At 39.1% G+C, this 26,305-nt stretch overlaps 1 protein-coding gene across 2 annotated transcripts in view; it reads left to right on the forward strand.

The window, feature by feature from the left end:
- The first annotated feature begins 16,796 nt into the window (after nt 1–16,796).
- Nucleotides 16,797–26,305, forward strand: part of Chic2 (cysteine rich hydrophobic domain 2) — a 41,665-nt gene continuing 32,156 nt past the window's right edge. Inside the window, exon 1 of one of the 2 annotated variants that reach the window (XM_047567447.1) lies at nt 16,797–17,268. In XM_047567447.1, coding sequence (XP_047423403.1) covers nt 17,150–17,268 — 119 coding nt within the window. In that variant the 5' untranslated portion in view covers nt 16,797–17,149. The remainder of the gene's footprint in view (nt 17,269–26,305) is intronic. The other variant, XM_047567446.1, reaches the window with a different exon arrangement.

Genomic DNA, 26,305 nt, shown 5'->3' on the forward strand with positions numbered 1-26,305 from the left:
ATATGTGGTGATTTGATTCATGTATACATTGTGAAGCAATTACTATAATCAGAGTGATTAACACCTCCATCACCTCACAGAAGTTACCTTTTGTGTGTGGTGTGGTGAGAACACGTAAGGTCTACCCTCTTAGCAAATTTCTAGTATACAATATAGTATTAACTATAGTTACCATGCTGTACATTAGCTCCCCAGAACTTATTCATCTTATAACTGAAAGCTTATTCCCTTGACTACCCTCTCCCCATTTCTAGTCCCCAGCCCAACCCCTGGCAACCACCACCCATTTATCTGCTTCTATGAGTTTGATTTTTTAAAATTCCACATGTAAGTGAGGTCATATAATATTTGTCTGTGTCTGGTTTATTTCACTTAGCATAATGCCCTCCAGGTTTACCCATGTTGCAAATGATATGATTTCCTTCTTTTTAAAGACTGACTAGTATTCCTTTGTGTCTATATTTTCCTTATCCATTTATTCAAAGACAGATACTTAGACTGATTCCATGTGTTGGATTCTGTGGAAAACTCTACAATAAGCAAGGAAGTGCAGATATCTCTTCAAGCTATTCATCTCATTTCTTTTGGATTTATACTCCAAAGTAGGACTCTGGATAATATGGTAGTTCTATTTTAATTTTTTAAGAAGCCCCTATAAATTTTCCATAATGGTTGTACTAATTTACATTCCCACCAACATCATGCAAAGATTGCCTTTTCTTATTTCCTTTACCAATGCTTACCTCTTGTCTTTTGATAATAACCATTCTGACAGGGTGAAGTGATATCTTATTGTAGTTTCAACTTCTACTTCCCTGATGATTAATGTTGTTATATGCTTGTTAGTCATTTATATATATATATACTTTGGAAAATATCTATTTGGGTCCTTTGCTCATTTTAAAATCAGTTCTTTTTTAAACTATTGAGTTGTATGAGTCCTTTATATATTTTGGATATTAACCTTTTATCAAATATACGGTTTCTAAACTTTTTTTCCCATTCTGTAGGTCAACTTTTTCATTTTGTTATTTCCATGTTCTGCAGGATCTCTTTAGTTTGATGGACAACTTACTTATTTTTACGTTTCATCACTTGCTTTTAGTGTCATAGTAAAAAAATAATAATAATTGCCAAGACAAATGTCAAGCATCCTTTTCTTTGTTTTCTTCTAGGAATTTTGTGGTTTTAGATCTTATGTTTAAGTCTGTGTTCATCAGCTTTCTATCATTATAACAAAATACCCAAGATAATCAACTTGTGAAGATAAAAAGGTTATTTTAGTTTACAGATTTGGAAGTTCTAACCAAGGATTCATTGGCCCTGTTATTCTGGGGTCCATGCTTATGTCCTGGTCAGGAAACAAAAGAGCAAGAAAAAGGGCTCACAGTCCCACAATCTTCTTCAAAGGCATACTTCCAATTATCTAAATACCTTTCACTAGGTCTCACCTTTTAAAGTTTCTGCGGCCTCCTAATAGGGCCACTCTGGGGACCAAGTCTTTGGGGGCATTCAACATCCAAACTATAGCAAATTTTTAAGGCATTTTGAGTTGATTTTTGTATGTTATAAGATAAGGGCCCAATTTCATTCTTTTGCATGTTGATATCCAGTTTTTCCAACACCATTTGTTAAAGAAACCTACTTTTCTCCATTGTGTCTTCTTGCTTCCTTTGTCAAAGATTAGGGGGCGGGGGCTGTAGCTCAGTGGTGGAGCACTTGCCTAGCATGTGAGGCACTGAGTTTGATTCCCAGCACCACATATAAATAAGTAAAAATAATAATAAAAATAATAAAGTTGTCCATCAACAACTTAAAAATAAAAAGATTAGTTGACCATATATGTCTGTCAAACTCATGTCTTTGTGTTAGGGGTGTAGCTCAGTGGCTAATCACTTGCCTAGCATGTGAAAGGTCCTGGGTTCAATTCCTAGCACTGTGAAATACAAACAAACAAAAACATGACAGGGTGTGGTGGTGCATACCTGTAATCCCAGCAGCTCAGAAGGTTGAGGCAGGAAGATTTTAAGTTCAAGGCCAGCCTCAGCAACTTAATGAGACTTGTCATAAGATAAAAAGGAATGGAGATGTTGTTCACTGGTAAAGCATCGCTGGGTTCAATCTCTAGGACCACCTCCCCCCCCCCCCCCACTGCCAAACAACAACAACAACAAAAAAAAACATGGCTTTAAGACTATGTGACTCATATTTTGGTCATGATTTTTAAAGTTATAATTTATTATTGTGATTATTTTTTTTTTTTGGTGTGGTACTAGGGATTGAACATAGAACCTCAGGCATGCTAGGTGAGTGCTCTACCTGTGAGCTACATCCCTGACCCCAGTATTCATTTTTTTAAAGGACAAAAATGGTTCTAGAATCTTCTTTTCTTTTCTTTACTTTTCTTTCCTTCCTTCCTTCTTTCTTTCTTTCTTTTTCTTTTTTCTGGTGCTGAAGATCAGCCCCAGGGCCTTACTCATATTAAGCATAATGCTCTACTACTGAGCTACCTCCCCAGACCCTCTAGTATCTTCTTGGTGCCTTTTCCTTCCTCCTTGTACAGGGGTGTGTGCAGAATGCTCTAATCAAATGGATTCCTGTGTTACAGAACACACATTTGCTCACTTTTCTTCTGAAGATTGGGTATTTGGGGTCATGATATACAGGGAAGTAAGGGAAAATGTAGGATCTGCCTCTGCAACTACCAAACCAAGCCTTATGGAACGTGGAATGAGTCACTTCTCCTCCTGCCTGTTTTCTCAGAAGGGGCCACTCAGATCCTCCCTGTTTGAGAACAAAGCTTGCTAATATTCAGATAAAAGGCCCTTTGTTTAAAAAACAGTTCTTCATTAATTCAATAAATATTTTTTGAGCACTTATTGTATGCTATGTCCTTTTCAAGACACTAAGGAAAAATGGTGAACAAAACATAAATTTTCTCCTAATGGACTTACAGTCTATTCCTTATGTTAAATATTAGCAATAATTAATGTCATTGGGCTAGTATCTTTGTAACACCTATTTTCTTTTTTTTTAAAGTGTATTAATAAAAAACTTAATTTTTTAAATTTTATTTTTATTGTAAACAAATGGGATACATCTTGTTTCTCTGTTTGTACATGAAGTAGAGGCAAAACCATTTGTGCAATCATACATTTACATAGGGTAATGGTATTTGATTCATTCTGTTATTTTTTCCTTCCCCTCCACCCCTCCCACCCCTCTTTTCCCTCTATACAGTCCCTCCTTCCTCCATTCTTGCCCCCCTCCCAGCCCCCATTATGGATCGTCATCCGCTTGTCAGCGAGATCATTCGTCCTTTGCTCTTTTGAGATTGGCTTATCTCGCTTAGCATGATATTCTCCAATTTCATCCATTTGCCTGCAAGTGTCATAATTTTATTATCTTTATGGCTGAGTAATATTCCATTGTGTGTGTATATATATATATATATATATATATATATACCACAGTTTCTTTATCCATTCATCAATTGAAGGGCATCTAGGTTGGTTCCACAATCTGGCTATTGTGAATTGAGCAGCTATGAACATTGATGTGGCTGTATTTCTGTAATATGCTGATTTTAAGTCCTTTGGGTATAGGCCAAGGAGTGGGATAGTTGGGTCAAATGGTGGTTCCATTCCAAGCTTTCTAAGTGTCGGGGTCTTAAGCCCCCTTGCCCTTCTTGACCAGCAACAAGGGAAGGGGACACTCCCCAACAAGGCCAGACTGGGATAGGTAGGGCCGACAGACCGCCCGCTGTTTCAGACACGTCAGGGAGACCAGTCACAGCAGGAACTCATTTATTGAGGAAGTCACACAGCTTTTATGTAGGGTGGGGGCTAGGCGGGAACCAATCAGTTTGAAGGTCAGCAAGGCACAGGGGTTCACGCAGGTGAGAGTCCCATAGGACTATACGGCAAGCACAAGCTGATCACATTCGAGGAACTGTTGTTAACCAATCCCTGACGGTGGTCCGGTTTATCGTCATTAACTATTGAAACCACCTTTGAGGCCTTGATCCTGCTCACCCGCCAGGGAATAAGGAGTCAGCCTGAGTTAGTTAATGTGTCATTAGTCCCAACACTAAGGAATCTCCACACTGCTTTCCAGAGTGGCTACACTAATTTGCAACCCCACCAGCAATGTATGAGTGTACCTTTTTCCCCACATCCTCTCCAACACCTATTGTTGCTTGTATTCTTGATAATCGCCATTCTAATTGAAGTGTGATGGAATCTTAGGGTAGTTTTGATTTGCATTTCTCTTATTACTAGAGATGGTGAACATTTTTTCATATGTTTGTTGATTGCTTGTAGATCTTCTTCTGTGAAGTGTCTGTTCATTTCCTTAGCCCATTTGTTGATTGGCATAACACCTATTTTCCAGGTTCGAAGTCTTCCGTATTTTTAAGACAGCGTTTTTCAAAATTTTTTATAGTGGATAACTGTTACTTCATTGCATTCATATTACACTTTTAGCTCTATAATTCTGGGGAAGTTTCCCTGCTCCAAAGAAGGATAAGGTAAGGATGATCTAGGATAAACCAATCAGTGCATGTTATCCTTTACACAATAACTGGCTTGGTAAAAGGCATGTGACCTGAAAAATCCTAATAGGTGCAAACCTCACTTCAGGGGGAGAGTTCAAGAACTCTGATCCTCTTTTATGCTCTGAAGAGTATGATCTGTAAATGTGAGGGCTGGATCTTCTGCAGTCATTTTGTAGAGAAGAGGGAAAAATCTGACACATGGCTCGAAAATGGAACCCAAAGGATTGTGAAGAAATGGTGGTAGAACCTGATCATGTTGGGTCTTGCCCGTTCTACCTCTGAACTTCAATAGTCAGTGAAGTCAATAAGTGCCTTCATTTATTTTTTATTTATTTTTTTAACTTTCTTGTAGTTGTAGATGGACAGAATGCCTTTATTTATTTATATTTATGTGGTGCTGAGGATCAAACCCAGTGCTTCACGCATGCTAGAGGAGCGCTCTGCCACTGAGCTACAACCCCAGCCCCAATAAGGACCTTTATTGAGATAGTTTGCGTGGAGTTTTGGTAATTGCAATTCAAAGCAGAGTAATTTACACTTTAAAGAATTATTCTTTTATTTCTCTAGAAGCATTTCATGAGACTAGATTTTCTTACAACAAATTCACCTTGAAAATTGATTTGACAGTTGACAACTGTTAACCGATGTCCCAGAGAGGATAAAAGATGTATCACTATGACTAAAATATTTTTCTATTTTATAAGAAATAATTTTATATATACTGATATGCAGTTTAAGTGCAAATAAATCTCCTTAAATACTAAGCTTCAAAAGTGGCATGTAGTTTAAATTTTTTAACATTTTTTTCAGCAAGCAATGGGATATTAATATTAATAAAGGAAATATTATTTGGGATATTAATAAAGGAAAAGAAAGAAAAAAGGTCAATATGATGATCAAAGGAAAGAAATTATATATCTCATGGAAAGAAAATAAAGATAAGATGGGAAAAGAAGTTTTAACAATTACCTGGACAAGAAAGAATACAGTAAAATTTCTAAGATTGCATAATTTAACTTCATGTAGGAAAAGATGTAATGAAGATGGTTAATAAAGCATGAGAGTTTTCTTAAGGTTGAGTGGACAGAAAAATGAAATGTTTAATATGCACAATTCAAACTATGTTAATAAATTTGTTCCTATATTGTTTTCATGATCATCCAGAAACAAATGATTAAAAAGAATTATAAGACTATCCTCTAATGGAAGAAACCTAATCTGACTGAATTTAATCTGACTAGACTGCCCTGCTCAACCCAGCCATTGAAATGTTTTTGATCATCCTTGCAATGAAAATAGAAAGCAATATCTGATCCTTTGGCCACAGTATTTGTAAAATGACACTTCACATGCATATGTCAGTAGGATCCCAAGCTACCTAGTTTGTGAACTCATTTCAGTAATCTGAAAAAAGTCTCTATTAGCAAGCACTAATTATAGATCAACATGTGAGAAGCATTATGTTCATGGATTGATTGGCACAGCTCTTAGTTAATCCAAGATTATTATCTAAAAAGGTTTTGATTTAGGATTCAATTGCCAAGTTACATCATTCCTAAAGTATCTCAGATCAGGCAGAGCAGGAAAGAACCACATGCTAATGTCACAGGATGCAGAAGGTCCGCGATTTAGTCAACGACAATGCTTTCATCATGGATGATCAGCAGCTTTGAGACACTGACAGGAATGATCACCTACTCAGGTGGCATGTCCTTAAACAGGTCCCTGTGGTTGGCAGTGTGGTGGACGGATGGCAGCTATAGGAGTAAAGTTGTAGTGACCTAGTAGAACCACTAGCAGAGCGAAATCTTGGGGCCAATTGGGATCATGTTGAGAGTGTGCAGTGGCCACACTGGCCTTGTGGGTATATTTAGAGAACACATTTCCTGAGGAGGAAACTCTCACAGGCTAATAATCACTATGGTAATCCCCAGATAAACAACCTGTCTGTCCTTACATGCGTTGCCTCTCCTAGATAAACAGGCACTGTTCATTTTATTCTCAGAAAGTGATAAAATTAAGTCAACTGTTCTGTCCAGTTCAGTCATTGAATTTAATAATAATAACAACCATTATTATTATTATTATTATTATTATTATTATTATTATTATTTTGGTACTAGGGTTTGGACCCAGGGCCACTTAACTACTAAACCACATTCCCAGTCCTTTTTATTTTTTATTTTGAAACAGGGTCTTGTCAAGTTGCTTAGGGTCTTGCTAAGTTGCTAAGGTTGTCCTTGAACCTGCCCTCTTCCTGTCTCAGCCTTCTGAGCCATTGGGTTGTCATTGAATTCTTAAACTGCCAGCCCACATAGGTCTGAATGGAAGTCTACTCATGTACCCTTTCTGCTGCCTCACGGTATGGCTTTGCTCAGAACAGGAAGGAGAAAGACTGGAAGGGAGAAATGGTTACCGGAATTTCTTATATTTCTACAAGACTTTGTAGGTGCTCAGAATGTGGTCTACCATGATGAATTATTTCTATGAAGGAGGCAGTTAAGAATATTGTCTTCATTCTTTAGATAAAAGTGAAAGAAGATATTAGAGTTTGCTGATTATAATGCAGCATGAAAACTCACATGTACTGCTTTTTATCTAGTGTTCTCTCCACCCTGATTAAAAACAACAATATCATCAATAACAACTAACATTTATTGAGTGCTTATCATTCTTCCTATGCATTATCTCATTTATTCCTTGCAACACTCTGTGAATAAGTACTATAATTAGCTCTACTGCACAGACCAGGACAACAAATGTTGAATCAACTCTTCCCCCAGTTTCTTAGACATGATTCTGGGGTTGTTAAATATTTGGGGCAGTGCTTAAGAACTTTTTAATAACTACCTAGCAGTTGCTCATTATACTGAATAAAAATGCTTAGCTTCATTTTTTCATCAAGTTTACACCTTTTCCTTCTTATTTTCTCTCCTTTTAGTGGAAACTTTTACACACAGGAACACTAGGGACCTTAGATCCTAGGTGAACTTCACCCTTTTAGGAACCATTTCAACTCAAGTAAGTCATTTAACTTCAGTTTCCTCTGAAATTTATACATTTGAAATAATGTCCTTCTGTTTAGATCCCCGGGGTGTCATGAGTGTTAGATGTGACATCTCAATGAACATGTTCTGTAAGATGTAAAGCAATATGTAAACATTGACATAAATATTATTGCCATAAATATCATTTCAACTTTTTTCTTTGCCTGATTTTCCCCCTTACCTTTGTTTTTTAATAGTCATTGTATTCCCAAACATGTTCACATCCAAATATCTTCCAAATGGTGCTATTAATTACAAAACAAAATAGCAGCAATGTTTCTGAAGAAGTTTACTCAGAACTATTTTGTTCTTTCAAATCCCAGTTATTCTCTTTGTAAATAAGGTGCCTTTAATTTTCTGATCCTCCAGTTTACTTCATAGTCCAACTTCAGAGGATACATTGATCTCTTTAAATAAGTAAAGTACAAATTTCCAGATTATCTCCAAAGCCTAGTCATTCACATATCTCCTTATGTGTTCTAATATGTGTAGAAGCAACATAATAACTTGAATATTGAGGCCCTAAGCTTAACTGATTTGGAAGAATTTGCTTTTTAAGATTAGTTCTGCACAAGAGTAACTCATGTTTTAAGAAGAGATTGAGTATAAATACATCACAGGGAATTTCACCTTCATGTATAAGTAAAAAGAATCAATCAAATTTAAATAAATAGATGAGTGAAAGGAAGTCTAGCAGAGTACAGGAAGGACGAGGAGAGGGAGAAGAAGAAATGGAAGAAGAAGAAGAAGAGGAGGAGGAGGAGAAGGAGAAAGAAGAAGGGATGGGGGGGGAGGGAGAAGGAGAGAAAATCAAAATATACCAGAAAATTGAAAAGTAAGCCAAGTTCAGTGGCACATCCCTGTAATCCAGTGACTGGGGAGGCTGAAGCAGGAGGATTTTAAGTTCAAGGCCAGCCTCAGCAACTTAGTGAGACCCTGTGTCAAAGTAAAAAAATTACAAAGGGCTGGGAATGTACCTCAGTGGTAAAGCATCCCTGGTTTCAGTACCTAGTACAAAAAAAAAAAAAAAAAAAAAAAAAAGGTAAGAAATTTGAAAAATATGAATGTAGACATATTCAGAAAGAAAATACTAGGGCAAGTTCTCTTATAATGTCCCAAATGAAACTGAGTGCTACCTAAACTCAAGTCAGAAGGCCAATGTAATAATCATTATCAATTCCAACCCCTTCCCTGTTCATGTGCAGAGAACTATAGACAGATCTTAACACTAGTGTGTAAGAAGGCCATTGGCTTCCAGGGAGAGCTCTAAAAAGTTAGAAAGTAGATTTTCATGTCACCTGTTCAGAACTAAATTCTGCTAGTACTTCTCAGGCCTTTAAGGAGAAATCCAATATCTCAAAATTTGTGTTCCGAGTGCCCATGTAAGTGTGGCACTATGCTATGCTACAGAGGATAAGACAAAACAACTTCATGAGAAATATGCCTCAAGGAACCTTTGCCAGGTGTGGTGCACACACCTGTGATCCCAGCTACTCAAGAAGCTAAGGCAGGAGGATCTGAAATTCAAGGCCAGCCTGGGAAACTTAGCAAGACTCTGTCTTAAAGTTTAAAAAGGCTGGGGATATAGTTCAGTGATGGAGCATTTGCTTGTGTGAGGCCCTGGATCTCATTCCTACTACTGTAGAAAAAGGAAGGAAGGAAGGAAGGAAGGAAGGAAGGAAGGAAAGAAGGAAGAAAGGAAGGAAGGAAGGAAGGAAGGAAGGAAGGAAGGAAGGAAGGAAAGAAGGAAGGAAGGAAGGAAGGAAGGAAGACACTTTTATACTTTGGAAAACATGAACAAGCAAACAGCAATAGCAAACACTGACAACTTTACAAATTAAGAGTTCGATCAGTTCAGTCGGTAGAGTGCTTGCCTTGTAAGCACGAGGCCCTGGGTTCAATCCCCAGCACCAAAAAAAAAAAAAAAAAAAAAAAAAGAGTTTGATCAATCTATTCAATCTATTTTTATTTGTCTTTCTATACTTTCCTTTTTTTTTTAAATTTAAATTTCCTTTTAGCGGTACTAGAGATTGAATCCAGGGGTGCTTAACAACTGAGCTACATCCCCAGTTCTTTTAATTTTTTATTTTGAGACAGGGTCTCCCTAACAGAGGCTGGCCTCAAACTTGCAATCTTCCTACCTCAGCCTCCAGAGTGACTTGGATTGCAGGCTTGTGCTTCCGCAGTCAGCTTTACTCTCTTCCTGGCCCAGATGTTCTAACTTTGCTGTAATAATTATCCACTGCTACATAAAATCACTCAAAATGTAGTGCTTTAAAAATAACAGTAACAAACTGAGCATGGTGGCATGCACCTGTAGTCCCAGTTCCTTGAGAGGCTGAGACAGGAGAATCACTTCAAACCACAAGTTCAAGAGTTTGAGACAAGCCTGATCAACATAGCAAGGTCCTGTCTCAAAATAAAAACAGACACAATACTGGTAATAAACTCAGAACCTCATACATGCTAGACAAATACTCTACCTTCTTCCACCCCCATACCTTTGCTGAGCTTTATCACTGGCCCATAAACATTTATTATTTCTGATGATTTCTGTAGGTTTGGAATTGAGGAGTGGCTTAGCTAGATGGTCTGGCACAGGGTCACAGGCTGCAGTCAAGACCTTATTTAGGGCTACAGTCATCTGAAGGCTTGACTCTGGTGGAGGACCTGATGTGGGGTGGCTTACTCAGATCACTGGCAGGAGGCCTCACTTCCTCTTCCTGTGAATCTCCACAGGGCTCTTTGAGTATCCTCCTGACATGGGCCTGGCTGCCCCCACCATGAGTGATTTGAGAGGACGTTTGGAAGTTGTTAGGTCTTTTATGATCTTAGAAGCCATACACTGTCACTTTCACAAACCCCGTTGCTCTATTCAGTGTGGGAGGGTAGTAGAAAAGCGTTGGAGCAAATGAGAAGTCTCATTGGAGACCATCTTGGAGGTGGACGATAACACGCATTTCAATGATGCTGTGTGTGATTCTGAGCCCAAATGTTAAGAAAGCTATTGGACAAACAAAGGCAGATGGGAGTCAAAGACACCTCTGAAAAGAGCCAGTCACTTGAAACTACCTTCCTGGAGGATATGTGGTTGAAGTAAATGGGCATATTTAGCTCAAAGAAAAAAGACATGGGATGGGGCATCTTTTCATTGTCAAAGGGCTATCACACAGGAATAGACTCGTTTTGTGTCACAGAGGCTGAAATGAGAATAGATGAAGATGTGTTCCATGGCTCTTAAATTCCAGGTAATATTAAGGACTTACAATGAAAAAAATAGTTAAGACATGGTCCTGGACTTTAAAGAATCTAGTCTTTTATGTGGAATAACATAAAAGTATTTTTTCATAAGCTCAATATGCTCTAGATACTTCATGAAATTATTAGAGGTGTTTAATTAGAGAGGGAAGCACCACATGATTTATATTGATACATGGTTTTGAAAGACCAGTGTGGACTACTTGACTTTTGGGCTCCATTCTGGATTGATGAGTCTATGATTCTAGGAGAAACTGGCGTGATGGTCCCTTTATAAATGAAAAAGTGGGTAGTGAGAAGAGCCTGGTACAACTCATATTTCATATTTATAGTGTTGATTTAAATCAGATAGTATTTAGATTTACATATTATCTTAAAAGAATTTATGTCCATCTACCTGGGTTTCTCACATGGGGAAATCCACATTTTATAATAGATTTATTATAAATATTTTAGGGATATACTTTGAACTAAATATCAGTATGAAATTATTCACAAAAAAATAAGAGCAGGATAATTTTATATATGTAGCCATCTATTTAATATTCATTAAGCACTAATTAAATGGTGTAGATATTGGGAAGATGAGGTATAAGTCACCTGAATATTTTCCTACTGGCATTTAAACCCATGTCGTGTCATGGGGAGGAAACAAGTGTTTAGGCTCAAGCCCTGGTTATACCACTCCTTAGTTATGTGGACTTGGGCCAGGTTACCTTGTACTGCAGTTTGCATGACATATAAAATAGTGATGAAATGGTGACTATGTTGTAGGGATGTTTGTAAGGCTATGGGGGTAGATATGTACACAGTGCTTAGAACAGTGCCTACTGTACTGTGTGTGCTATGTAAGCACTTGCTTTTCCCCCAAACAAAATAGGTTCTGCCCTCTGGAAGCTCCTGGTCTAGGTTAGATCATCTTCCATCCCTCTCCCCTAGTCACTGCAGTTGTGTGGAAGCTGAAGATGACACCTGTTGCTCCCTGAAGGTCTTGGGTGTAGTCATATTGCACATGGCTTTCCTCAATCCTGGGGCACTGGAGCAGCAGCGTGTTTCTTGTGATTCCCTGGGCACCCAAAACTCTACGTTTGGGGCATATCCTGCACATTTTAGGTCACTTGTTCACTATTGGAATTGGGGATACAGTCAGCTTAACCCAATCATGTGACCTGAAAATGGGGGAGATAGGATTTACTGAAGATTGTGCAGTAGTGATGCAGAATGCCTACTATTTGCAGAATAGAGGATGATGATGGCAGGACTACTGGGTTCCTGTTAGGGGACTTAAAAATACACATCTGACAGTGTCTTTGCCTGACTTCCCATCCTCAACGTCTTTACTCTCAGGGTGATGAATTTCAGAATTCTTACAAAGACCATCAGGCTTCCATGAACTTCTTTGACCCCATCTCAAATCTTTTCTCTGCCTTCCTCAGTGTGATTCAGCTACACTGGCTTTGGTTCTATCTCATATGCACCATCTTCTTTTCTGCTATTTCCACTGTCTGGAACTTTCTCCTCTCTTCTTCCCTACCCTTCCCTTTGCTTAGTTCATCAGCTTAAATCTCAGTTCTTCTCCTAGAATAAATTCTGATTTCTCAGAGTGAGTTAGGTTTGTTTACTACTCTCATTGGCCCCTGTACTTCTTCACAGGACTGATCACACTTCCAAAAATTATTTATTTTCGAAATTATCCATCAGCCCTCCCCAGTGGACTTTGTGTTCCATGAAGACAAGGCCTATGTTTCATGTGCTGCCTTACTGCTAAATCTCTATTTCCTGGCACAGTGTGTGGATGGGAATCATTCAGTGTATATTTGTTGAATGAGTGGATGAATGAACAAATGAGAATTTATATGCTGTCTTAGTAGTCAACTTGGGTTGCCATAACAAAATAACACAGGTTGAGTGTTAGTCTGGTCAGGCTGCTATAACAAAATATCATAAACTGGGTGGCTTATAATAACAACTATTTCTCACAGTTCTGGAGCCTCGGGAGTCCAAGATCAAGGGACTGTCAGATGTGGTGTCCATTGAAGGCCCATTTCCTTTTGCACAGATGACTGTCTTCTTACCATATCCTCACATAGTGGAAGGGGGCAAATGAGCTCTCTGGGGCCTTTTTCTAAAGGCATTAATCCCATTCCTGAGGGCTCCATTCTCGTGACCTAATTATGTCCCAAAGGTCCTACCTCCTAACATTATCATCTTGGGGATTAGAATTTCAACATACAAGTTTTGTGAGGACATAAACATTCAGTCTATTGTAGACTGCGTGACTTAAACAACAGAAATGTATTTCTCACAGTTCTGGTGACTAGCAAATTAAAGATCAAGGTGCTAGCCAAATCTGTTCCTGGTGAGGGTTCTCTTCCTGGCTTGCAGTCCGCCATCTTCTTGCTGGGTTCTCACCAGCAAGCTCCCTGCTGTCTCTTCTTATAAGAGTACTAATCCTACCAGGAGAACTCCACCATCAGGATCTCATCTAAACCAAATAGGCCCCATCTCCCAATACCATCACTTTGGGGGTTAGGGCTTCAACCTATATACATGGCAGGGTGCAATTCAATCTATACACATTTATTATCTCCTTTGATCCTTGATAACCCCATGACACAGGTTCTACTTTAGGATGCAGAAAAAGACGTAGATAGTTGAATCTTCCAAAGTCTTCTCAGCTAGGTAGGGACAGAGCTTGGAGGTTTTCAAATCCAGGAACAATTAGCAGCAACTGAAGATCAACTGCCTCCTGAGGCATTATCCTGTTTGGCTTTGAGCCATTTGGTCTGAAGGTAAGTGTGAAAGTATGTGAACCAGGAGTTGAAGGGGACTCAAATGCAGAGGAGTGCATGCAGGGAGAGGGTACTCAGCAGGGCAAAGGAGAGCTCCTGAGCATGGAGGGAAAAGATACTGAAATGGGTAGTTCATTCCCCAGAGGAAGTTGGGGGATGGAGTTTGACAGGAAACTGAACCCTGGAAGGTTGGGGGTGGAGTTTGGAATTATGATGTCAACTATCATAGGGAAATGTTTGACTCATCTTCCCTCACCCTCTTGGCCCTGTTCCCAGGTCCCACACCCTTTTTCTGGCACTGACAGGTTTTTTAGAACAGGAAAAAAGAAGAGCCAAAAAAAAAAAAAAAAAAAAAAATCAGCCCCCACCTTACACCCAAACTGTGGGAGTTACAAAGAGCTCTCTGTTGAATAGTTCTTAGAACAAGAACATTTCTCCCACATAGAACCAGTGTTAAGATAGGGGTGAGATTCCCACAGTCCTCCAAAGCGTAGTTAACTCATAGCCTTCTGGAAATAGCTCCAGTAACCATATTGCTCAATTCAGACACTTATGGAGCTTCTTCTCTGAAATAGGAATGTGAAAAGTGCTGGATATTTAAGGAGTTGTGTGTGGGTCATGATCAGCTTTGTGATGATCGGGCAGCAGCCCCTTATCTTGCTCCCTGTTTCTCCAAAAAGGTGAATTCTCAGCCACAGCAGATCTGGTATGGGCCGTACTGGGAACAGGCCTACCTTCTTCCCTCTGCTTTTATCTTGCCTTCCCATTTGCAGCCATTAGCCTTCTGGTTCTTGTCAGGAAGGAAAGGAGGTTAGCACATCCAATGTGTTGGTGTTGAAGTCCTGAGTGAGCTATGTGGCCATAAGAGAGTTGTATGACATTCCTGAAACTGAAGAATAAACTACATCTTCCTGCTTACCTTACAGGGCTTTTGGGGGAAATATTTAATGATATATTACATATATCTCTCATAAACAGCAAAACATTACATAATGCAAAAAACTGTAGTGATTCTCGCTGGACCTGGAGGCACACACCTTAATCCCAGCAACTTGGGAGCCTAAGGAAAGAGGATGGCAAGTTTGGGCCAACCTCAGCAACTTAGTGAGACCCTGTCTCAAATTAAAAAGGATCATGGGCATAATTCAGTGGTGAAACACCCTGGGATTGAATCCCTAGTACTGAAGAAAAAAAAATGGAATTCTCATAGTTAATGAACTGGATGGATCCTTTAGAATGCCTGTTGTCACTCTTGTTTACCGAGTGTCTGGTCCTCTTCTAAACATTTCACATATATGAAGACATTTAAGCTGAGCATCCCAGTGGGGTAGGTACTATTGTTATTCTTTCTTTCACATGTGAGGAACAGAGAGGTAAGTGACTGATCCAGGGTCCCATAATAAGTGACAAAGCCAAAGTACAAAGGCAGACAGGCAGGTTCTAGAACCCACTGTTAACTACCAGACCAAGCTGCCTTCCTTTGTGCTGTACTAGAACATCTACATAACCTCTGAGCACCTGATGGAAAATTATAACTGTTTGCCTTAATGGTAGATAAGGTACTAGAAGCAGATGACTGATGTTCACATGTTCATACACACACACACACACACACACCTGTTACTTGTGAGGGTTTTGTGTGTGTGTGTGTGTGTGTGTGTGTGTGTGCGTGTGTGAGATGATGGTACATTTTCGGTACTGCAGATTGAACCCAGAGCCTTGAATATGCTAGGCAAATGCTCTATCAGTGTGCTATATCCTCAGCCCTTTTTTATTTTTATTGAGACAAGAGTCTAGTTAAGTTGCCCCAGTGGAGTAGCTGGGATGACAGGTATGTGCCACCATGCCCTGTGAGCGCTTCTCAATCTCTCCTCTCTCTCTCTCTCACACATACACACACACATTCTTACACAGTTCCTGACACATAGGTGGAGCTCAGTATTCATTGAGTGAATAAAACTTCTGGGATGGTATACAAGTCTGACACGACCACTATGTTTTTCTTCCACCTTTACTTGGTTGACTATGCTTATTTTCTCCAACCATTTCCAATCGGAGGCTGTTTGGCATTTCCCCCTGTCCTAATTGACCTCCTTTCTATTTTTCTACTTGGACATTGACCATGTAAACTTTAAGGATGTGAACACTGTACTTGGGTAACAGTCGTACACACTGGGTCAAGCAGGGCTGTCCTTTCCTTTCCCTAAGAGTAGACCCTAATCATTCAGGACTCTCTTCTCAGAAGCCCACTTCTGCGCCTCCCCACCCCATTATTTGTTTGTCTGGGCATGTTCTTGATGATGAAACCAAGTATCCAAGGTGACTCTTGGGCCTTTACAAGGCAGGTAGGCAGAATCCATGAAGCCAAGTGTCTTTTCTTCCTTTCTCCCTCCCTCTGTCCCTTCTTTGCATTTCTCTCCCTCTCTCTTTCTCTCTAAGTTCTTGATCAGAAATAAAACAAAATTCACTAAGGTTTTAACAGAGGAAAACAGATTATGTTTGGTGAGGGAGTTGGGCCAGGAAGCTGCATCTTCTAACCTGGAATCTGGAGAATTTGTCAATTTTTTTTCATAGCATAACTGGTCAGATTCTTGAAAGAAATAAATGTCAGCACCACTGGCCTCACATATGGGACAATATTCAAAGGATTAAAAAGGGACAAGATATTTGAATTTGTTTTGGAAAGTCCTGCAGATCAGTGGACAAGAATGTGTCTTGTTGGTCTCCTCATGTTGGGAAAGTACAGACTGCTGGTTCTCATCACATACCCAAAAAAAACCCCAAACTGACAAAAAGCGAGATTATTAGATAACTGGCGATCACACGCATGATAAATTCTTTATTCCAACCAGGGCTTTTATTTTCGGTTGTTTGTCTGGGTTAGAGATTACTTTGGGGAACTGTACGTCCCATTGGACACTCCGAATTCGGTTCTCAAGTCGAGGTCATAGCCTCCAATCCCTACAGCCACCGCCTTCCGGGTCCGCGACCCAAGGGCTGGAGGGCGGGGCCGCGCCGGCGGGAGCGCGCGCCACGGCGTGCCGGTGAGTGCAAGCGAAGGAGGACGGTGTCCTGGGAGCGCGCGAGGCCTCACGTGCGCGCGCCCGCCCGCCCGCCAGCCGGCGCGCCCACGCACGCACCCGCCCCCACTCCCGGGAAGTCTCGCGATGCCGTAGCCGGCTGGTCCCGCTGCGGGTGGCTCCGGCTGTTGCTGTGGTTGCCTGAGTTGCTGCTGCGGCGGTGGCGGTGCTGGTGGAGGTGTCGGCCCCTGGGCGGATGTTGACATTGTGTTGTTGTTATTGCCGATGGTAATGGCGGAGGCGGTGGCGACGGTCCGGACCCCATCCCTTCACTAGCCCGAGTCGAGACAGACGAGAGCGAACTCCGCGGCCTGAGCCGGCGGCAGCGACTCCTCAGCCTCGCCGCCTCGCCAGCCGGAACCCCGGCGCCAGCCCCCGGAGTCAGGCCCCTTGGGCAGGGGGGCTCGGAGGCACAGGATGGCGGATTTCGACGAGATCTACGAGGAGGAGGAGGACGAGGAGCGGGCCCTGGAGGAGCAGCTGCTCAAGTACTCGCCGGACCCGGTGGTGGTCCGCGGCTCCGGTCACGTCACCGTGTAAGGCCCGGAGGAGGGCGAGGGCGAGGACGGGAGGTGCAGGGCTGGGTGGGCCCCACCGACTCCCCGGGAGCCCCCTTCCCCCGGTGCCCGTCCGGTGTCGGGGACCTTCGGGAAGAGCAGGCGACCAGGAAGTGAGAACTTGCTTTATTTTCGTTTGTTTAGGTCTCCAGAGAGGGGACAGACCCTGCCCTTCCTCCCCCCCGCCTCCCCACACCCCTCAGCAGGCCCTGCAGGCCTGGGCGATGGGCTGGATCCCAATAGGAAAGGTTTTTCTTTAGGGTCTGCCCTTCGGGCCACCCCTTCAGCTGCGGGGTGCAAGTGCACGTATTAATGAGGTGCCTCCCCCTCATTTTTCTCGCCCGGTTACCCTGTGGTTCTCTGTGCCTTGAACCTAGTGACATGTGGCTCAGAGGCCAGATCTGGGCCTGTGCAAGACCCCAGTGACACTCGGTAATGAGGTTTATTGTCGTGTATCTGTTTCACACATACCCACAAGTCTTCCCTGTTTCTTAATAGTTAATGTCTGCGGAGCTAGTGCAAGTTCCTGTAATTATATGAGATAAAAATATATAGATGAGCATAAAATTTAAGGTATGCCGAAATTTTTGTTTACAATGAATTAAAAAAAAAAAAAGTTCCAATCTTCATGTTACTGAGAGCTCTCAGCAATGTAGTCCTATCTTGTGGCATGAACTCTTGATTGGCTTCTTCGTTTGATAAGTGTTCCTGTAAGTCTTGCTGGCAACATAAAAAGTACCAAATTATTCAAACAATAAGGAATGAAAGCTTTCTGAAAAGGTCATGACTAATAAAGGAATGTGAAGACTTGGACCAAATAATGAGCTGTCCGGAAACAGGAAGTTTTGTAATGTTTCTCTGAGAAGTCCAGAGTTTTGTCCAACTTGAAGTATTGATACTCGTTTTCATTTTAGATCACTTGTTCAAATCACAGACCAAACTTCCATACTTGTCCTATGCCTCTGCATTTCACCTTTTCACTAAAAGAGCCAGCAAGTCTGAGAATGTCTGGAACTGTTTTCATTATATTTTGGTATAGGGTGAGTGGGATGTGCTGTGAATAACTTAGTGAAACAGTAAAACTTCTCATATAAGATTGTCAGCAGAATCCTTGTATTTCCCAATACACTTTTTGACCTGCCTATTGGTGTTTGGGAATGCTTATGTAATGCTTTAATTCTTTACCACCTGTTAGTTTATATTCAGGTGACTTAACCGGGTAAAAATACTGCATAATCACTCACAGCATCATGACAAGACCATGGAATTTATCACCACAATAACAGTTACTAAGTGTTTTAACTGTCATTTTCCAACTTAATTAAGAAATAAAGTTGAATATTATTTATTTATTTTGTGGTACTAGGGATTGAACCCAGGGACACTCCATCATTGAGCTACATCACCACCCCTTTTTGTTTTTTATTCTGAGACAGTATCCCCAGGTTGCCCAGGCTCAAATTTGCACTCCTGCATTGGTTGGGATTACAGGTGTGTACCACCATGCCCAGCTATATATTAAATTTTTTAACATATTTCACAGAACTTTTTTAGTGTCATAAGCTGTCATTTCATTTTTAGTTTGACTCTTAAGACTTTTTTTTGCCTCATTTTAAACCTAAGAAAGCATCCAAACTTTTTCATGCCCTCTGGCCTTTCCTTCACATTCCTGATGTCAAAGGAAAGCTGCTAAAATTTTGTTTTAGAAGGTTCAACTAGGGCTTGGGATGTAACTCAGTGGTAGATTACTTGCCTAGCATGAGCCAAGTTCTAGGATGGGTCCCCAGCAATGCAAGAAATAAAGGTACAACTGTAGTAGTATTGCTTCCTCTGTTTAAGGGGAAGAAAAGCTAAGCACTTTGTTGGATAAATGGAAGATATAATAGAGTACTCCAAACCAAATAGGTGATCCATAAATTTGATTGTAGTTGACTGGAGAGGTTAATAAGGTGGGAAAGAAATATTAGTGGTTTTCAATCTTATTTGCCCCCTTAGAGTCAACTGGAGAACTTGTTTAAAAAAAAAAAAGAAAAGAAAAGAACCCTGACTGTGGCCCTCTCTGGGTCACTTGAAGGCCAGGTTATCTGAGTGAGGGTCCCATATATGAATAGTTGGAGAAAAAATCCTGCAGGTGAGTCTAGACAGGATTGAAAACTGCTATTCCAGGATATAAGGAGGAACTGCCATCAGTAAACTGTATGCTATTCTACATTAGGAGTTAATATTTGTGTAATCTTCCTTGACCACTTCCGTCTTCTCCCAATTACCTTGGTTCTAGGCTCTGTATTCAAAGCTACCTATGCCACTTTTTGAGTAAATTATTATCTATGTCTCTTCATTTCAGATGGGGATAGTTACAGTCCCTACCTTTTTAAGATTATTAAGAATTAAATAAGATGATACATGCATAGAATTCATCACAGTGTTTAGTGCTGTGCTCAGTAAATACTCGTGTTTATAGTGTTTTTAATTATCCTTCTCAGATACAGTTTTCAACTTTTGAGAAACACAAGTGTAAAATACTGTATTAAGAAATCAGAATTGCCATTTTTAAACCTAACAAATTCACTTTAATCTAATATTTACATTTTTAAAGAACTTGTATGACCTTAAATTACAGTGAAGTATTTCAATTAGAATAAGAATCTTTGTACTGAAAACTTAAGCCTGTTTTGTAATAACAAGATAGATCTAAATATAATTTTTGTTGTTGTTGTTGTTACTGGGGATTGAATTCAGGAGCACTTAGTACCTACTTCCCCAGCTCTTTTTATTTTTATTTTGGAACAGGGCCTTGCTAAGTTGCTAAGGCTAGCCTCAAACTTGTAATCCTTTTGCTTCAGCCTCCTGAGTTGCAGTGTTTGCAAGCATGCACTCCTGTAGCCAGCATAAAACTTTGTTTTACTTGACTGTCAAGCACAGTTCTCATTGGATAGCCCAGTTAGCACCTGTAAATGTTTTTGAAATTGATGCTTATGTGTTACTATAACTTTTGAGCTTGTTCAGTTTTCCTTGCCTTTAAATATAAATGGGAAGGGTAATTAAAAGATATAGTAAGATTATAAGCACCCCCACTTTTTTTTTTTAACTAAGTCACTAATTAGAACAGTCTTCCCTTACCAATTTTAAAGTGAATGGTAGTATAAACTGAGTCATCTAATCCAAGTCATTCTGGAAGCATATAGATCTATCTCTATATTTTTTACAGATTGAAATTCTGAGTAGGTCGAATATTTCTACATTTTTTTCTGCTTTAATATATTCCAGTATTACCCTTGTTTTATTTTAGAAATCATTGTATTTTCATGTGTCATGATTAGCATGTCATTGTGGTGATGTGAAAAAGTTATCTTCCATTTTCTACCACATAGGCAGGTCCAGCTTAGTTTTGAAGCATAATCAGAGTTTAGGGGCATAGGACATGAAATGTCTAATTTGTCTAAACAAAGTCTCCTTTAAAGTGGATTTTAATACAATATTTTCATATTGATCCCAAATTAGACATCTACTTTTATCATCATCAGTATTTTTTCTTGACATTCTTCTGGGTAAGTGTAACATTTTTCTTCATTATTAGGTTTATGTGTAATAAAAGGGAAAAATCTAGTATTAGAAGCATATTTTGAGGAAAAATGGTAATGGAAGGAATGGAAGGAAACTCAGAATTCTATTATTTAATAATATTTGTGTACATGTAACTTAAAAGTCTTGAACTGACAATTCAGTTAAGTCATTTTCTTTCCATGGCTTCTCATATTTTGTAATGAAAATGAGGAAAAAAGTTACTAACTTATTAGGTATTGTTGACCATATTAGCTAATATTTTTAAATTATGTAATTTTTTATATCAGAAGAAATTTGTGTAAAATATATTGATCATTTATTGAAGACTTTGATTTTTTCATAAGTATGATAAACTCTAAGGGATGTGCTAATCTAAAAGTTAGAATTTAGAAAGTAAACTGAGACCAGTATTTTCTAGACAAGTTGTCATTATGACTACCGTTTCGTTCCCATCTTCCTTTACAGATCTCCATGTCAAATTCAAACTTGGGCTTTCCTTGTGTATGTATAATCTTTGACTTCAAACTTAAGCTGTGTCTTAGAGTTATTTTGTAGAGGTATGTTTCTAATGTTATATTCTTCTAATTTTACTAAATTATCATGTCTTCATGTTCTTCTGAGGTAGAATCTTCTTCCCAGCTCCAAAAATAATTCTCATCATTCAGCACCAGCTTTTATTAATGACCATGGAATACCACCCTTTTCTTCTTTTCATCTCAGTGAGATGTGGAAAATTGAAGACTTAGAATAATGTGACTTGAATGAAAAAGTTTGGAAACTATTTTGGGGTGCAGTATGACCTTTATATAGACATTGCAAGAACACTTTGTTTTTTGACCTTTCAAATGATAGAGGTAATAAAATATTGTCTATCTTGAAATTCATCATTATCTCAAGACTGCTACTAGATTCTGTGGTTAGCAGTAAGAACTGAACATGTTTTGCCCAAATTACAAAATTACTACAATTAAATGATCTATTAAAATGTCATAATTCCTACCTTTTTCCCCCACCCAACATAATAGATGAGACTTATTCCATTTTATTTACAAGCATTTTAATTAATTATTTTTTTGAGATAGAATCTTACTGTATTGCCCAGGCTTATCTTGAATTCTTGGATTCAAACCATCCTCCTGCCTTAGCCTCCCAAGTGCTGGAATTTCAGACAGGTGCCATAGTGCTTAGCTAGGCATGGTCCAATTTTAAAGATAAAATTTCTTGTTTTGAGATTTTTTTTGATGTGTGTATCATGCTGGGGCTGGAACTCATACCTCAAGCATGCTAAGTAAGCACTCTACCACCGAGCTACACCTCCAGCCCTTCCTTATTATTTATTTCTTTGTGGTGACACTAGGGATGGATCTTAGGGGTGCTCCACCCCTGAGCTACATCCTCAGCTCCCTTTTTAAATCTGTTTGTTTTGAGACAGGGTTTTGCTAAGTTGACAAGACAGGCCTCAAACCTTATGATCCTCTCTTAGCATCCTGAGCACTTCTGGGTTTAATCCACAAGAAAAAGGAATAGAAAATAGTAAAATGCTAATGCTAGAATGTTATAGAACATATATTCTCATGAATGATACTGTATTTTCAGAGAACTGAATGAACTCAAACATTGTTCAGAATGTGGTCACAGAACTAAAATTTTTAGACTTATTCTAAGACATATCTCTGTATCTATATAGATATAGATATAGATCTCCAGTTCTAGGCACTTGTATCTTCTGGGTGGAAAGAGTACACTTTCAGTTCCATTCCTTAGGTTTTTTTTTTTTTTTTTATTGTAAACAAATGGGATACATGTGGTTTCTCTGTTTGTACATGGAGTAAAGGCATACCATCTGTGTAATCATAAATTTACATAGGGTAATGTTGGTTGATTCATTCTGTTATTTTTTCCCTTCCCCCCACCCCTCCCATCCCTCTTTTCCCTCTATACAGTCCTTCCTTCCCCCATTCTTGCCCTCCTCCCTAACCCTAAAACTAACCCCTCCCACATTCCTTAGTTCTTGAACCACATTGATATACAGACATATATTGAGACAGCAAGATAAATTTAAAGCATGATTTGTAGGCATCAAAATCTGTATTTCTTTCATAGTTATGATTTCATCTTTTAGTTAGCTTTTTGTTGTTTTGATCAAAATACCTGACAAGAACAACTTAGAGAAGTTCAGCTCATGGTTTCAGAGATTTGAGTCCATGGTCAGCCTGCTCTGTTTTTTGGGGCCTGATGGGAATGTCATTACGAAAGGGCTTGGTGGAGGAATGCTGATCAACTTTTGACAGCCAGGAAGCTGGCAGAGTGGTGGGGAGGCTGGGGAGAAAACAAATCTTTTCAGGTTACATCCCCAGTGACTTACCTCCTCCAACTAGGTCCCACCCCAGAGTAGTCCATTCTGCTATCAATGGAATAATCAAATGGATTAATCCACTAATGAGGTCTGAGCCCTCATGATCCAATAATTGCCTAATTGCCTTTGAACCTTATTGCAGTAGGGATCATGCTTTCAGCATGAGACTTTGGGAGGACATTCCAGATCTATACCATAACAATCTCCCCAAATAGCTAGAAATCTAATTCCCATTGAACTTAGAGTTCAACAGTAGGAAATAGTGCCGTTTTCATTTACCATCTGTATAATTTGTGTTCAGTTTGAGTTCAAAGTTTCTAGCTCATATGTTCATAGGTCTTGTCATATCTATGGAAGATAAAAGTTCTGTGAATCCAGATTTGTTACAGGTTGAGTATGTCAGAATCCATAATATACAAAACTGACATAATCTTCCCCTCATATCAGCTTCAGCTGCAGCCTTTTAATTTTTAGTTGTTGGCAAATATAGCATCCTGTTTATTTAGAACAATTTTTTTTAAGCATAACCTTGTCTTTTTTTTCTGTTTCATGCTTTCAAGAAATTGTTGGCTTTGTCTTCAAGATCTGACCCCTTTTTGCCATTTGTGAGTTGCCATTGTTTCTTTCTTCTGCTTTATACTTAATACTTTCCCCTGTTGCCACCTTTGCCTCTCCTCCTTATAGATCCCTTGGTATGTATGCCATAGTGATTCTATTAAAATATAAATCAGATCATGTCCCTTTTCTGTACTAGCATTCTAAAATCTTCTTATCTCCTTTGGAGTCCTTTTAATGGCCTCCAAGACGCACCGTGGCCCCTGGTTACTTCTCTTGACTCCTCTTCACTTGCTTACCTTTGTGAGTCATACTGGCTTCCTTTCTGTTCCATGAATTACTCCAGGCATATTCCTGATTCAGTCTTTGTACTGACTGTTCACTTTTCTGGAATACTTTCCCAGAATATCCAGAGGGTAGGTCCTTCATCCTCTTGAAATTTTTTTTTTTTAGCTACCTTCTTAAGTGAATATTTCCCACCTCCCTATTTAGAATTCCACCTCATCCACCTTCTGTGCTGTCCTTTTCTTTTTTTCATAGAGCTCCCACTGTCATAAGTTGAGATGAACCAGACTTGTTAGAATATAAACTTCTGATAAGCTTCTCTTGTAAAGGGAGAAACTTTGAATGACCATTTTGGATAAGAATGAAAAATTTAAGATTTTATTGTTTTATAGCAGCTGTCTCATCTAGGAAATGAACCTAGAAGCATTGATATATATATATACACACACACACACACACATATGTGTGTGTGTGTGTGTGTGTGTATTTATATATTTAAATTTGGGGACAAGGCTACGTATGTAGCACAAGCCCTGGGTTTGATTCTTAGTTCTGAAACACACACACAAACACACACACACACACACACACGCAAATAAAAAAACAACTTTGGGAAAGTATGTGTTTTTTATTTTTTTACTATTGAGGATTGAACACAGGGTCGCTTTATCACTTAGTTACATCCCCAGTCTTTTTAATTTTTTAATTTTGAGGCAAGGTCTCCTTAAGTTGCCCAAGGCTGTCCTTGAACTTGAGATCGCCCTGCCTCAGCTTTCTGAGTTGCTGTCATTTCAGGCATGTGCACTATGCCCACCTTGTGATAGAATTTGACCTTTGGGCCATCTATGACTGAGAGAAGTCTGTTGCCTTATCTGAGGCAAATAAAACCAGATGGAAGATATGCTGTCATAAAGTAATATCTAGTCTATATCTAAACCTAGATTTTTGAATTCAGTTGTTCTTTCTTTGTTGTTCTTCCATCTTCACCACAGTGCCTTTTTTGTGGTTTGGTTTCTGTCTTGCCTGTTTGGATTCCTAGCCAAACACTTGCCCATGTTAGCTGTCAACTCTTCACTATTACATGGTTTTCATGAATCTACATCTCCCCTGTGTGTCCCATTTTCTTCAAACCTCCCTTAGTTGCTGAAAATTTGGAAAATCTTTACAGTTAACATTAGCCAGTTCAATCATTGGCAGTTTTATTTGGTAAGCTATTTGATGATATTTGTGAAGTCTTTGAGATCTGGGCATTATCTAATCTATCAGGTTATCCATAGTGGTTATTAAACGATAGTATTACCCATTTTACTAAAAGGATGATCACCATAATAAAAAACATAGTTTTATAATATAAAAGCAGCTAAGATTTATATATGCCACATATATGTATGTGGTGTTTTATGTATGAACTCATTTCATGAGTTTAGTAGTATTATCACTCCTGGATAAGTAGGAAAATTGAGGCTCAGAAAAGGTAAAAACTTGTTCAGAGTGACACATAGTATGTGGCATTGTCAAGATTTCAATCTAGGTAGCATGGCTACAGTCTGTTTGCCTAATTATCTCTTGTATTTATTGAACCAAAGCAACAAAGTTAAGTATTCTCATTTTAACACAAACATGTAACAAAGTCACATGTATCTTGGGAATTTAGGTACAAATGTGAAAAGCTGAAAAACAGATTTTTTCTTTGATCCTATAAGAACTTTAGTGTTTTTCATTAATTTTAATTTTATAACTTCTATTGATAGAAAAAGAAGCCCTCCCCATTCTCAGTTTCTGAATTTAAAATGTTCTGTTTCAAATGGGTTAACATTTTCTGTTCATACAGAGAAAGCTATTAGTTTCAGGAGTAGGACCATAGCCTAGATCTCATATATTAATTGGTCATGAAACTCTAAGTTATCGCCTCTTCTGCATCAGTTTTCATCTGTAAACTAAAATGTTTGGACTGTATGTATGGTCTCTTCTTCTAGCTTTTAGATTCTAAAATTCAGCTGTATGTGGAACTAGGAATTAATTTTTTCCCTTTAATTTCTAGTTCCTCATAATATACTTAACATAGATTGAAATAATCTTTAAAATATCCTCAAAATACCCTAAAATATACTTTAAAACTAGTATTATCTTGAATTCTAGATATGTCAATTGCACATACGTTTCCTTATTCTGACTTAAAACCCAAACTCTTTAGTCATCTATTTTTTCATCAGGTTTTAATCCTGATTAAAAAAAAGGATTGAAAGTTTCAGGCCA

This window comes from Sciurus carolinensis, chromosome 10 (assembly GCF_902686445.1).
Source record: "Sciurus carolinensis chromosome 10, mSciCar1.2, whole genome shotgun sequence".
Lineage (NCBI taxonomy): Eukaryota > Metazoa > Chordata > Mammalia > Rodentia > Sciuridae > Sciurus > Sciurus carolinensis.